The sequence below is a fragment of the Amblyraja radiata genome, chromosome 13 (genome assembly GCF_010909765.2).
Source record: "Amblyraja radiata isolate CabotCenter1 chromosome 13, sAmbRad1.1.pri, whole genome shotgun sequence".
NCBI lineage: Eukaryota > Metazoa > Chordata > Chondrichthyes > Rajiformes > Rajidae > Amblyraja > Amblyraja radiata.
In genome coordinates, this window is record NC_045968.1 from 9,666,659 (window position 1) to 9,682,169 (window position 15,511).

The 15,511-nt window shown below is 45.1% G+C and overlaps 1 protein-coding gene across 1 annotated transcript in view; it reads right to left on the reverse strand.

The window, feature by feature from the left end:
* si (sucrase-isomaltase) overlaps positions 1–15,511 on the reverse strand; it is a 191,940-nt gene that overhangs the window by 10,854 nt on the left and 165,575 nt on the right. The window contains 6 exon segments of the mRNA XM_033031193.1: positions 998–1,047; positions 3,726–3,814; positions 5,602–5,726; positions 11,919–11,975; positions 12,069–12,153; positions 12,247–12,395. Of these exon segments, the coding sequence (XP_032887084.1) occupies positions 998–1,047; positions 3,726–3,814; positions 5,602–5,726; positions 11,919–11,975; positions 12,069–12,153; positions 12,247–12,395 (555 nt within the window).

Below are 15,511 nucleotides of genomic sequence, written 5' to 3' on the forward strand. Positions count from 1 at the left end.
AACAGATCAAAGCAAGCGATGATTAAGGAAATGTAAAATGGTTCATTGTTGGCTGAGGGGAAGGTGTCAATGGTGCATACAAAAATGAAAAATGGATGCACATCTAGATGTGCTACAGGGAAGGGGGGGGGGTGGGAGGGAAGTGTGTGTGTGTGTGTGTGTGTGTGTGTGTGTGTGTGTGTGTGTGTGTGTGTGTGTGTGTGTGTGTGTGTGTGTGTGTGTGTGTGTGTGTGTGTGTGTGTGTGCACGCGCGCATGTGCAAAGAACATTAGAGAACATTAGTACTGAATATTTTCACAAACTTGAAAGCAAATAAGTCATGCCACTGTGAAGCTATTTTTATTTTCCATGATACTTTAGGTAATTCATCTAACGTAAATGATTTGTACATGTACATTTTTTTTATGATCACCTGGACGATGTAATTCATGCAACTAATGATGTGAAGTATAATTATTTCTTGTAATTTTGTGGGGAAAAAAGGAATTTTATGAAACCTGGAGCAATTCTATATAAAATAATGTGACAAATGTTAGGATAGAAATGATTGTGAATCCCTTTAAACTGGGTTCTCGAAGCCAATGAGCAAGAGCTATATTCATCTTGTATACACCGTGGGGCGGGCACGGTGGCGCAGCAGTGGAGTTGCTGCCTTGCAGCGCTTACAGCGCCAGAGACCCGGGTCCGATCCTGACTACGGGTGCCTGTCTGTACGGAGTTTGTACGCTCTCCCCATGACCGGCGTGGGTTTTCTCCGAGAACTTTGGTTTCCTCCCACATTCCAAAGACGTTGTAGGTTAATTGTCTTGGTAAAAATGTAAAAATGGTCCCTCGTGTAGGATGGTGTTAATGTGCAGGGATCGCTGGTCTGCGCGGACTCGGTGGGCCGAAGGGCCTGTTCCTGCGCTGCACCTTAAAGTATAACTAAACAGACTCTACTTCAGCCCATTGAGACAGCGCCTGCCAGGTGTACTGAAAGACATTTCATGGCACATACCTGATTAACAGTGAATTCAGCCAGGAAGTACTCTTTCCTTTCAACGGTATCTGCAAAGTAGAAGTAAAAATATTGACAGAAGTGCAATCAATGGGACTTCAGATGTTTATGAGAATTATAAACCACAAATGACACTGATAACTGCGCTCACCTGATTATCTTTGAGATTCAGAGATTCTCATACGTTATAAAGTTATTTGGCGTAACTGCGGCGACTTCAATAATACATCAGCGGTATGCTGCAGATTATATCTAAACAATGACAGTGAGCTACTGCCCTTCCCTCACAAGCATGAAGGAGCCATTATTCACACGCTCAGCAGTCGGCAGTGAGTTATGATGGCTTTCTTCAGGTGAAGGAGCGTCTGCGAACACTGAGAAATCTGACAGAAATAAAATAATCTCTGCAGAACTTGCCCGGTTCGAAGGTGTCGTGGAGTAGGTTGCTCTGTTGCCAAATCTATGTAAAAGTCGATGACTTGCCCTGTTAAATGATTAGTGCCCACGGTAATAATCTTCGGCAGGGCTCGTTCTTGTACCCGTGCGATCATTGCATATCGTTCAATGGACTCTAAAACTATGATTGATCTTACGGTGGCATTTGGGGTAGCACGGTGGTGCAGCGGTAGAGTTGCTGCCTTACAGAGCCCAGAGACACGGGTTCGATCCCGACTATGAGTGCTGTCTGTATGGAGTTTATACATTATCCCCATGACCTGTGTGAGTTTTCTCCGGGATCTATAGTTTCATCCCATACTCCAAAGGCGTACAGGTTTGTAGGTTAAATGCCTTGGTAAAATTGTAAATTGTCCCTAGTGTGTGTAAGATAGTGTAAGTGTGCCGGGATCCCTGGTCGGCATAGGCTCGGTGGGCCGAAGGGCCTGTTTCCGCGTTGTATCTCCAAACTAAAAGACTTGCATGTTTTCATCACTTTGTATTTCATCGCACTGTTAAATGATTAGTGCCCATGATAATCATCTCCGGCAGGGCTCATCCTTGTACCCGTGCGATCATCGCATATAGTTCAATGAACGATACAACGGTGAACGACCTTATGGTGAGGTGTGGCATCAATGAGCAACAGCAAAGTTGAAGTTGTTGTGAAACAGGGAGAACAGACGTGATTTCATGTTACAGCTCGGGTCCAGCAAACTGAATGGGTATCGACGTAAAATACACACACGGTTGGAACCAAGCTAAAGTCACAGAAATGTGATGTACCCATGGAAAGTAACTGATCGCATTAGGTAATTGAGCTTTAGATAAAAATCACTCGGGTGGTACACACAAATATTGTGCTGCACAGGAAGTTACTACCCATTTACCCACACTCTCTCAGTCACAAGTGCTCTCTCTCACTCTCTCTCACACACTCACAGAGTGCTATTATGTCGACTGTTTTCAGCTGCTGGGGGTTATTTCTAAGGTGAGCTGCCAAACATAAACACCGGAAATGCCTTTTATGTTCCCAGACGTGATATTAGACGGCAGTCGGTCTATCAATTATATCTCACGTCCAGAAGTGTCACAACATCTCATGTTGCTCAGTACTAATCCATAACCTCTACTGTTAAATGGGCATTGGTGTCATTTGAGCTTGGTATTTCGTGTCTGTGGCAGCTGTCACTATTTATTTTTGAGCCACCAATGAAGACTTGCTATTACTTGAGGATCTTATCCCTGTGGAATAAAAAAAAACTGCAAGATATCTTCTGGGAAGAAAAATAAATTCGAGCATAGACCCATGGAACAGTACAACCCAAGAACAGGCCCTTCAGCCGACATTGGCGGTGCCAAACATAACATTAAGTTCAACTAACCTCTGCCTGCACAGAATCCATATCCTCCCCCATCTCTCTACATCCAGTTAATTATCTAAAAGCCTCATAAGCACCACAACCCAATCTGCCTCCATCACCATCCCTGGCAGTGCGTTCCAGGCACCCACCAGCCTCTGTGTTTGAAACAGCCCCCCCCCCCCCCCCACCGTATCTCCTTTAAACTTCCCTCTACCCACCTTAATCTATGTTCTCTAGTCTTTAACATTTCCACCCTGAAACATTTGTACCCTATATGTGCCTTTCATCATTTTATATACTATCAGGTCTCTCCTCAACCGCTGATGCTCCAGAAAAAGCAATTCAAGGTAGACCATGAGATAGAGGAGCAGAATTAGGCCGAGCCACAGAATCTGCACCGCCATTCAATTGCCTCTGATCTATTGCTCCCTCTCAACCCCATTCTCCTGCCTTCTACCCATAATCTTTGACGCCCTTACTAATCAAGAACCCATCGATGTATAGGAAGGAACTGCAGATGCCGGTTTATACCAAAGATAAACACAAAGTTCTGAAGTAACTTAGCGGGGCAGGCAGCATCTATGGAGAAAAGGAATAGGTGATGTTTTCGGGTCAGACCCCTTCTTCAGACAGATACGATGACATTCAAGAGGCTTTTAGATAGACCTGGATATGGATATTGGGCAGGCAGAGGAGATTAGTCTAACTTGGCATCATGTTCGGCATGGACATTGTGGGCCGAAGGGCCTGTGTCACTGCTCTACTATTCTACAAGATGCTCTGCATTGCATTGGAGAATACTGCTGTGCACAGACTAGTTGGAAAGCCATCCATTGGCAGTGATCTTTGGTCAATGGGAGCCCTGCCTGACGATCTTCCACAGTAGATTAGCCAAAGTATTTAGAATAAAGAATTAAAAGCTGTCGTACCAATGCTCTGACCATCATCCCAGAAAAGTTGTCCTTTGGCAGCATTGTTGTCATTCATAGCAACTACTAATCCCAGGAAGTTCTTCCGACTGGAAAGATATTAGATTTTTTGTTTTAGTTTTGACTGCAATTTCAAGACATCCTTAAAGATCAGTGACTAGCAAACAAATTATCAGAACATCCTTCAAAGTGCATTAATTCCAACTAAACCTCCATCCACATTAATGAAGAACCGTTATCTCTCAAGTACGTTCACTCCCACCCTGACCATGCTTCACGTTTTGTTGCATGCATTTACTCATTTGCAGATCCATGGTCACAGTATTTTAAAAATAAATGGATTCAAATGCTCTAGAAAGGGTGGAGAGGAGAACCGCCTGGATTTTGCCCGGCTTGGAGGGTCTCAGTGACGAGGTTATATAGTATTTATCCCACCGTTACCTGTAATGCGTGCTGGGCCCGACCACGGGGGGAAATGGAGGAGGACTGGCCAATTTTTGTGCCTTCCACCACAGCGATGAATGCTGTGGTGGATGTTTGTGTAACATTTTTATTGTGTATTGTGTGTTCTTTCTCATTGTGCCGCTGCTGGCAAATTCATTTCCCTTGCACTTTATGTGACGAATAAAACCGTATTGTATTGTATTTACTTTTGTGGGGAAGGGAAGGCGGAGTGGAACCTGATGGAAGCATGCACAAATATGAGGGATCTCGATAGGGGCGGGCAGCCATGAACCTCTCTCCCCGTCAGCAGAGTTGTCTCTAGCCAGAGGGCAGCGGTTTCAGGAAAGGAGGACGAGGTTCGGAGGCGATTGAAGAAGAGGTTTTTTTCACACAGAAGATGGTTGGAGTTTGAAATGCATTGGCCAAGTGAATGATGGCGAATGGGCATCTCATAACATTTAAGAAGTCACTCGATGTGCACTGGAATAGCCAAGGCAGAGAAGGCAATGAACCAAACGCTGATAGATTTGCTTATTTAATAAAGGGCTGTACAGTGGCCTTGATGCCTTACAGGGCCGGAGACCCGGGTCCAATCCTGGCTTTGTACGTTCTTCCCGTGACCCTGTGAGTTTTCTCCAGGTGCTCCGGTTTCCTCCGTGTTCCTAAGACGTGTGGGTTTATAGGTTCATTGACTTCCGTCAATTGCCGTCAAGATGATAAAGTGGGATGACGTAGAACTAGTATACGGATGGTCGGTGGTCGGTGTGGACTCCTCTAAACTCTGAACAAAATGAAATTAGCATAGATAGGAACTTGGTGGTTGGCATGGGCATGATGGGATGAAGGGGGCGTATCTGAGCTCTATGACTCCATGACGGTTCTTCATAAAACGCACTCGAGAATGATCCCGTGAATGAGTGGGTTAACGTACGATGAGCTTTGACGGCACTGGGCCTGTGCACGCTGGAGTTTAGAAGGATTCAGGGGGGCCTCATTGAAACTTACCAAATAGTGGAAGGCCTGGATCGAGTGAATGTGGAGTGGAACTTCCCACCAGTGCGAGAGTCTAGGACCAGAGGGCACAGCCTCAGAATAAAAGGAAGTACATTTAGAAAGGAGATGAGGAGGAATTTTTTCAGTCAGAGGGGGTGGTGAATCTGTGGAGGCCAAGTCAATGGATGTTTTTATGGCAGAGATAGATAGATTCTTGATTAGTATGGGCATCAGGGGTTATGGGGAGAAGGCAGGAGAATGGGGTTGAAAGGGATAGATCAGCCATGATTGAATGGCAGAATAGACTTGATGGGCCGAACGTCCTAATTCCAATAACTTGAGAAGAAACTTTGTTGAAGATGTATCCTTGGAAAATTATCTGAAACATTTCTTTCATATTTAGTCATTTATTAGACTATCCCGTAATTCCCACTGTTACCTGTAATGTGTGCTGATCCCGTGATCTTGCCAGGGAATAATGCAGCCTCCTCGGACATGAACGTTGATGTGATCAAGCGGTGTCAACATCCGCATCCAACCCAGTCTTTTGAGAAGTCTTTCACCCTTTAGAAAATAAGTATGATTAATAACCATGATGGGGTGGCGCAGCGGTAGAGTTGCTGCCTTAACAGCACCAGAGACCCGGGTTCAATCCTGACTACGGGTGCTGTCTGTACGGAGTTTGTACGTTCTCCCCGTGACCTGCGTGGGTTTTCTCCAAGATCTTCGGTTTCCTCCCACACTCCAAAGGCGTACAGGTTTGTAGGTTAATTGGCTTGGTGTAAATGTAAAATGTCCCAATGGTATGTATGATAGTGATAGTATGCGAGGATCGCTGGTCGGCGTGGACTCGGTGGGCCGAAGGGCCTGTTTTCACGCCGTATTTTTAAACTACACTAAATAGTGACCGCTATTTGTTACTGTGAAAGGCACTAATAATTATCCTGAACATGGTTATTATCGGTTTTTGCTTCTGATTTCCTGATCCTATTAGACGGGTGCAAATTTGATTGCAATACCTTTAGTTTGGGGCACTGGTATAAACAAGCTGTTGAGCCTGAAGACTAAAACCCAATCATGCTCTGCTCACTAAAAACAGCAAGCCGAAAGGTATTGATCGATGGTGGTAATGCATATTGGGCAAATAGACGCATGCGGCAATCAATTTTTGATGTGGCAATCAATTTTTGATGTGGCAATCAATTTTTAATTCCAGTCAATATTGTATAGTTACATTTGGTATTAGTAGCTTTAGCTGCTTACAATTTCTTAGTTTCATTAAATCCCAACCCGAAACGTTGCCTATCCATGTCCTCCAGAGATGCTACCTGACCCGTTGAGTTACTCCAGCACTTTGTTTTTTGCTCAAGATTTCAGCATCCTTGTGTCACTATTTTCCAATGAGGCAGCTCTTAAACCAACCTGGCCAACCCTAATTCTACCTCCACAGTAGGACTCTATGGTCCACCTCTTGATTTTATATTTGTATATTTGCACTAACGTCTTGTTTTATTGCAGTCTTTTTTCCTTCAGAAATCTTATGTCTGATTTAGACAATAGACAATAGACAATAGGTGCAGGAGTAGGCCATTTGGCCCTTCGAGCCAGCACCGCCATTCAATGTGATCATGGCTGATCATCCCCAATCAGTACCCCATTCCTGCCTTCTCCCCATATTCTCTGACTCCGCTATTTTTAAGAGCCCTGTGCGTGATTTGTGTGTGATTTTAAAAATAATAAAATAAAAAAATAAAAAAATCAATTGATGGCACCCAACTTCGACTGAGGAGTGGGGGGGATGTGGTGGCAAGCTCCCGCCGGTAGAATAGGGGGAGTTTCCCGGGGTAACCGGTGCCTCTAGTCCGGCTCCCGCCGCGCAGCTCCGGGAAATAGTCGTGTGTGATTTATGTATAATTTCTCTCTCTGTGTTTGTCTGAGTCTATGCAAGCAAGATTTTATATTCAGTTTAGTTTATTGTCACGTGTGCCGAGGTGCAGTGGAAAGCTTTTGTTGCGAACTAACCAGCCAGCGGAAAGACAAATACATGATTACAATCCAGCCATTTACAGCGTACGGATACATGATATGGGATTAACATTTAGTGCGAGGTAAAGCCAGTAAAGTCCAATCCAAGGGTCCCCGATGAGGCAGATAGTAGTTCAGCACTGCTCTCTAGTTGTGGTAGGATGATTCAGTTGCCTGATAACAGCTGGGAAGAAACTGCCCCTGAATCTGGAGGTGTGCGTTTTCACACTTCTATACCTTTTGCTTGATGGGATAGGGAAGAAGAGGGAGTGGCCCGGGTGTGGGTGTGGGTGCTATGCAGGGGATAGTGTACTATATTGTACCTGTACATCACTGTATTTGGGCATAGTAACATTAAATTCAACTTGAGGAAGGACATTATTGCCATAGAGGGAGTGCAGAGAAGGTTCACCAGACTGATTCCTGGGATGTCAGGACTGTCTTATGAAGAAAGACTGGATAGACTTGGTTTATACTCTCTAGAATTTAGGAGATTGAGAGGGGATCTTATAGAAACTTACAAAATTCTTAAGGGGTTGGACAGGCTAGATGCAGGAAGATTGCTCCCGATGTTGGGGAAGTCCAGGACAAGGGGTCACAGCTTAAGGATAAGGGGAAAATCCTTTAAAACCGAGATGAGAAGAACTTTTTTCACACAGAGAGTGGTGAATCTCTGGAACTCCCTGCCACAGAGGGTAGTCGAGGCCAGTTCATTGGCTATATTTAAGAGGGAGTTAGATGTGGCCCTTGTGGCTAAGGGGATCAGAGGGTATGGAGAGAAGGCAGGTACGGGATACTGAGTTGGATGATCAGCCATGATCATATTGAATGGCGGTGCAGGCTCGAAGGGCCGAATGGCCTACTCCTGCACCTAATTTCTATGTTTCTATGTTTCTACATTATAATTGGTGGGTAGTAGCCGTATAGATGTTGAGGTGATCTCTGTATATTTGATTCATAAGATATACTTATTATTGATAGGAGCAAAATTAGGCCACTCAGCCCATCAAGTCTACTCCACCATTCGATTACGGCTGATCTGCTTCTCCCTCCTAACTCCATTCTCCTGCCTCCTCCCCACAGCCCCTGACACCCGTACTAATCAAGATTATGTCATCAGTGCACAGGCTAGCAACCTTTGCCATCAACATTAGGACTGAGTCCAGCACAGAATATAGGAACAAGATAAAATTGTGCCATTTCAAGCCAGTTTTCAACAAAGCAAGTGTTCAAAAGGAGAAATAGTTGGGGACTATTTAATACTGAAAGATAAATGTAATTGAGAAAATAATGGCTGTAAACAATGACTGTATTGAAGCTCGATGAACAGAACCCCAAGGCTTAATTTTGTAATTCCATGAAAATGCTTGTAGATGAATTAATCGAAAATGATCAACAGCATAGGAATTAGAATAAAGACCTAATAAATATGTACATGGCCATGTCTAGCAATTGTCTGGCATAGACTATATGGTTAATGGCAAAAAGAACAATATCATTTATCAAGATGTAGCTTTGATGAGCAGCGGTGATCATGAAAGTACTGGATGTACCAGCGCTCATTCATCTGGGGCAAGAAAGTGGTTGGGAAGTTTCTAGAGATTTTTAAAGAAATATTTCCTTCAGTATGGGCTGCCTTCTCCCCATTATAGCTGGTTTGGGGGGGGGGGGGGGGTGGAGGATGCTTTCGTAAAAAGCAATGTCAATTTTTTTTCCAACAGAATCCATAAGAGCAAATCTTATTCTAAAGGAAATTTCCTTTATCCAAATGGCAATAAGGCTGACCTGTAACCATTTCCCTCCCAACAAGTTCTCTTGAAGAGTGAACATTTGCTATTCCAATCTTTGACACAATCAAATGTGATATTGAAGGTGGAAACATTGAAATTTCCAATTATGAAAAACTCCTCCCACCCACCCACCCACCAACCTTTTCTCTCCTCTCTCTGTACTTCCCCCCAGGTACACACCCGACTATCAGTCACCCGATGATCGTCTCCGACTATCCCACCCACTTTCCTCTCCACCCACTCCCCCATCACCTAACACCCATATCCCTTCCCCAAGCTTAACATTTCTCTCCTGATCTAACAACCTTTCGAGTCCTTTTTTTTTTTTTAACCTCTAGCCTCTACCAATCAAGCCTCTCACTTGTACCCTTATCACTTGCCAGGTTTTGTCCTCCCCCCCCCCCCCCGACTATATTCAGTCTGAAGGAAGACTTAAAATGTCGCTTGTCTACGTTCTCCAGAGCTGCTGCCTATCCCGTTGAGTTACTCCAGCATTTTGTGTCTATATTTGGTGTAAACCAGCATCTGCAGTTACTTCTACTACACTTATCACTTGCCAAGCTTTGTCCCACCCCCATCTCTTTTCCAGCCTTCTTCAAAAGGCACCTTGTATCCCACCCACTCCCCAGCACCCAAACCAACAAGTCTGTGGAATTCTCTGACTTAGGAGGCCGGTTCTCTGGATACTTTCAAGAGAGAGCTAGATTGGGCTCTTAAAGATAGCGGAGTCAGGGGATATGGGGAGAAGGCAGGAACGGGGTACTGATTGGGGATGATCAGCCATGATCACATTGAATGGCAGTGCTGGCACGAAGGGCTGAATGGCCTACTCCTGCACCTATTGTCTATTGTTTCTGTCTTTCATCATTCAAGGGTTAAAATGCTCCAATGCGAGCAGAGATTCAAGTGAAAAAGACCACCTATTAAAACATCAATAACTTTAGAGTGTATTGGGATTTTTGTAGAATTTCTATATAAATATTGAACTATGTCAGAAAGTCTAAATTTACTGTGTCAGGGTCAAGCTGCTTTAAGCAAGTTAACCATGGAAAAATATGTCTTGCAAATGCAGTGAACCCACTAGTCATTAACTGTTTGGATGTTATTGTAGGAAGGAACTGCAGTTGCTAGTTTACACCGAAGATTGGCACAAAATGCTGGAGTTACTCAGCTGGACAGGCAGCATATCTGGGTGGGGTTTTGGGTTGAGACCCTTCTTCACACAGTCAGGGGGGAGGGAGACACAGAGATGTGTACGCCTCGTTGTCAACTTCCCCTCAGCTAACAATGATCCATTCTACATTTCCCTTGATCATCCTCCCATTAGATCTCTCGTTTTCACACCTTACCCTTCCATATCTCTGTCTTCCTCTCCCCTGATTCTCAGTCTGAAGAAAGGGTCTCGATCTGAAATGTCACCCATTTCTTCTCTCCGGATATGCTGCCTGTCCTGCTGAGTTGCTCCAGCATTCTGTGTCTAATAATTGTTTGAATCTCACTTCATTGCATCATCTCCCAAAGGGATGATTACATTCTCATCCTGATCAGCATTGTGCTTCCATGACTGTGACAGTTATGTTATTGTTTTGTATTATGCTTTGAAACTAACAGCACATCTTTGCACCACTCCAACGTACAGGTTTATAGGTTCATTGGCTTGTTAAATGTAAAAATTGTCCCTAGTGTAGGAGTAGGATAGGTGGAAATATGCAGGGATCGCTGGTCGGCATGGACCTGGTGGGCCGAAGGGCCTGTTTCCGCGCTGTATCTCCAGAACTAAAAACTAAGTTGCATATTATACCATAGAACACTTTGATGTTTTATGATCTAAACTTTTTGAAAGTTATTTTCCAAAGTTTACTCCTTATCCATAACAAAGTGCAATGTTGTGGAGCGCAAAATGATGGAGGAACTCAGTGGGTCAGGCAGCATCTGGAGAGGGAATGGACCTGCGACGTTTCGGGTTGGGACTCTTCTTCAGACTGATCAATGAATTGGATTGAATAAGACATTCTCAGACCATAAGCCTCTTCATTAACATTTGATTGTTTTCCTCATTATGTTGAAGTCTAAATAACTAAATATCTTTGGACTGGTAACTCAGATTGTTATCTGTTTCAAGATCATAATTCATAGGAGCAGAATTAGGCCATTCGGCCCATCAAGTCTGCTCTGCCATTCAATCATGGCTGATATATTTTTCCCTCACAACCGCCTGCACCTAATCTTTGACCCCCCGTACTAACCAAGAACCTGTCAATCTCTGCTTTAAAAATTCCCACTGACTTGGCCTCCACCGCTGTCTGTGGCAATGAATTTCACCACCCTCTGGCTAAATAAATTCCCCCTCAACTCCTTTCCAATGTCATAGAGTCACAGATACAGCGTGGAAACAGACTCTTTTGCCCATCTTGCCCACACCGGCCGGCCAACAATGTCCCAGCTACAATAGTCCCCACTGCATGCATTTGGCCCATATCCCTCCAAACCTATCCTATCCATGTACCTGTCTAACTGTTCCTGAATGTTGGGATAGTCCCAGCCTCAACTACCTCCTCTGATAGCTTGTCCCATACAGCCACCACCGTTTGTGTGGAAAAGGTTACCCCTCAGATTCCTATTAAATCTTTTGCCCCTTCACCTTAAACCTCTGGTCCTCGATTCGCCTACTCTGGGCAAGAGACCATGTGCATCTACCTGATCAATTCCTCTCATGATCTTGTACACCTCTACAAGATCACCCTTCATCCTCCTGCCCTCCAAGGAATGTAAGTAATGTGAAGTAACTTATTTCTTCTTCTTGCAGGTGGCGTGCACAGCCTAAAGTTGTCGGACAATTGTTCTATTTGATCTAATTTGATTGTGCACGCCGGGTTGATTGCATTCGTCGAAACAGGGCGGACCACGTGAAGGTTGCAATCTCCCACCCCCAGTAACTTACTGTGAACCAGTCATACCAGCGAGAGTCTGGGATGTAGGCATCCACGATGGTTACTCCCTGAAACAAAGCACACAGGAAAGATATCAACAAAGTGCGCGATTAAAAATGGTGAATTGGTAAGTGCACAATAAAACTAATATAGATGACTACCTCATCTAACGCAGGAGTAATCATCAACGCTGCACCCCAGAGGAATTGTCGATCTATGTTCCACGTTGCTTTATCCTCAAAAAACCTACATAAATAGACACAACAGCATCTTAGAATCATGGTAAAAGTGAGCTATTTTCCAAACAATGGGGACTAGATTCTTTTAGAGTTGACGTACTCGTGATGCAGTGGTCTCACGACTGTGCTCCCACCAGCATGAGCTTCATACATGAGTGTGTAGAGATACGGCAACAACTTGTAACGTGTTTGTAGAATGTTCCTTGTGATGTTCTGGAACGTTTCATTCCAGGCCACAGGATCTTGTCTCTGAAAAACAAAGGTAGTCACTGCATTAACGCACAGAGTTTACAGCCCTAATGTTTAACAAGGAACTGCAGATGCTGGAAAATCGAAGGTAGACAAAAAATGCTGGAGAAACTCAGCGGGTGAGGCAGAATCTATGGAGCGAAGGAAATAGGCCACCCTTACTTCGAAAGGGTCTCGACCCGAAACGTCGGCCTATTTCCTTCGCTCCAAGTTAGTTTAAAGCCCTGTCCCACTGTACGAGTTCATTCGAGAGTTCTCCCGAGTTTGCCCTGACTCGAACTCGGAGATTTACGGTAATGGCCGCTCGTCGGTACTCGGGGCTCTCGTGGACATTTTTCAACATGCTGAAAAATCTTCACGAGTCTTCCCGAGCTTACTGCGTTTCCCGAGTACCTGCCGTTAGCGTTACGAGCCACAAAAACACGTCCCCGAGCTCCAACGTACCCGCTACCGTGCTTACCACGAGTTTGATGGGTTTTTTAAACTCGGGAGAGCTCTTGAATTAACTCGTACAATGGGACAGGGCTATTAGTGTATTGTCGCAGGTAGAGTGAAAAGCTTTACTTTGTGTAGGGAGGAACTGCAGATGCTGGTTTAAACTGAAGGCGGACACAAAAGGCTAGAGTAACTCAGCGGGTCAGGCAGCATCTCTGGAGAAAAGGAATAGGTGAGGTTTCAGGTCTGAAGGAGGGTCTCAACCAGAAACGTCACCTATTATTTTTCTCCAGGAGTGCTGCCTGACCTGCTGAGTTACTCCAGCACTTTGTGCCAGTCTATAGCCTTACTTTATTCAGCTCTATTATTTAATCTCTCTTCTGGGAATCGTTAGCATGCAACAAAAGCTTTCCGCTGTACCCCAGTATACGTGACAATAAACTAAACTGAATTAAATTTATAGGAATTGTCTTGTTCCCTTTTGCCATTCCCGGGGGAATGGAATAAACTCATCACTAAGTTCTGCATTGCCACCTTGGTGTGGGCATTGATTTCACAGATACAAGATATAATGTGGAAACAAAAAAGTACAATTGGATCATCCATTTGGAAAGGTTGCAAGTATTGGCCAGAATTTTACCAGGGTCTCTGTTTTCCATACCTTTTTGAAGAGCTGTGGATAAGATAGAAATAGTAATGCCCCTGTCCCACTTAGGAAACCTGAACGGAAACCTCTGGAGACTTTGAGCCCCACCCAAGGTTTCCGTGCGGTTCCCGGAGGTTTTTGTCAGTCTCCCTACCTGCTTCCACTACCTGCAACCTCCGGCAACCACCTGCAACCTCCGGGAACCGCACGGAAACCTTGGGTGGGGCGCAAAGTCTCCAGAGGTTTCCGTTCAGGTTTCCTAAGTGGGACAGGGGCATAAGGGTGGCACAGCGGTGCCATAGTAGAACTGCTGCGCCAGAGAACTGTGTCCGATCCTGACCTCATGGCCACCGCATCATGGGTGGAGTTTGCATGTTCTCCCTGTGACCACGCGGGTTTCCTCCAGGCGCCCCAGGTTTCCTCCCACATCCCAAAAGACGTGCGGGTTTGTAGGTTACTAGGTCTTGTGTATTGCCCCCTATTGTGTAGGGAGTGGATGAGAAAGTGGGAGAGCATAGAGCTAGTGTGAACAGGGGATGGGTGGATTCTGTGTGCCCATGCTGTATCTTTCAATAAAATGATACTCCTGTCCAAGGACCTTATAGGCAGTCACATCCACGTTTCAATGTCATCGGTGGTCTGGAGAAGCCCAGTAAGATCATAATATGTCCACATTGGGGGTCGACTGCATAGAGAGGCATGCTGTTCGTACAATACTAATGAGGTACTTCTGAAGCGCAATTATGTTTGCCAACAAAGCAATAATTTGAATACCTCCAGGCCCCAGATACGCTAATGATGTTAATGATGCAGGTAATCTGATTGCAGGTGGTGTTAGTGGAGATGTTGCTGCTTGGCAGCATATTAAGGAGAGCTCGCTCGCTCGCCTGTTGTTTTACATGTTGCCATCTGCTAATTTTCACCTACTCCAGAGAAAAGGCACATTTCCCATTCTATCGAGACACGAGGGTGGCACGGTGGCGCAGCGGTAGAGTTGCTGCCTTACAGCGCCAGAGGCCGTGGCTCCACCCTGACTACGGCTGTTGCCTGTATATTCTCCCTGTGACCAGCGTGGGTTTTCCCCGGTGCTCTGGTTTCCTCCCACACACCAAAGGCCTGCAGGTTTGTAGGTTTGGTATAATTGTAAATTGTCCCTAGTGTGTGTGGGATGATGTTAGGGCGCGGGGATGGCAGGTTGGCGCGGACTGGGTGGGCCAAACGGCCTGTTTCCGCACTGTATCTCTAAACTAAACTACAGATGCTGAATATTGTGCAGAACACATTGCTAGAGTAACTCAGCGGGCCAGGCAGCATCTCTGGAGACCTAGATAGTAGATGTTTCGGGCCAGGACCCTTCTTCAGACTGTTTGTAATAGGGAGTCTGAGCAAAGGTCCCGACCAAAAACGTCACCCATCTATGACCTGCAGAGATGCAGCCTGACCCACTGAGTTACTCCAGAACTTTGTGTTCGATCCTAATTTAATATCTCGTGTTTATGTTCATAAGTACATAAGTGGTAGGTGCAGAATTTGGCCATTTGACCCATCAAGTCTACTCCGCCATTCAATCATTGCTGATCTATCTTTCTCTCTCAACCCCATTCTCCTGCCTTCTCCCCATAACCCCTGGCACACGAGCTAATCAAGCATCCATAAATCGCCACCTTATAGATATCCATTAACTTGGCCTCCACGGCCTTCTGTGGCAATGAATTCCACATATTCATCACCCTCTGACTAAAGAAATTCCCCCTCATCTCCTTCCTAAAGGTACATCCTTTTATCTGAAGATATGGCCTTTGGTTATAGACTCTCCCACTAGTGGAAACATCCTCTCCACATCCACTCTATCCAGGCCAGTTTAGATTAGTGATATAGCATGGAAGCAGGCCTTTCTGCCCTCTGAGTCCATGGCAATCGCCCCTTCACACTAGTTCAATGTCATCGCACTCTCGCATCTCCTCCCTACACACCAGGGGCGATTCACAGAGGGCCAATTAACCTTTGGGATGTGGGAGTAAACTGGAGCACCCAC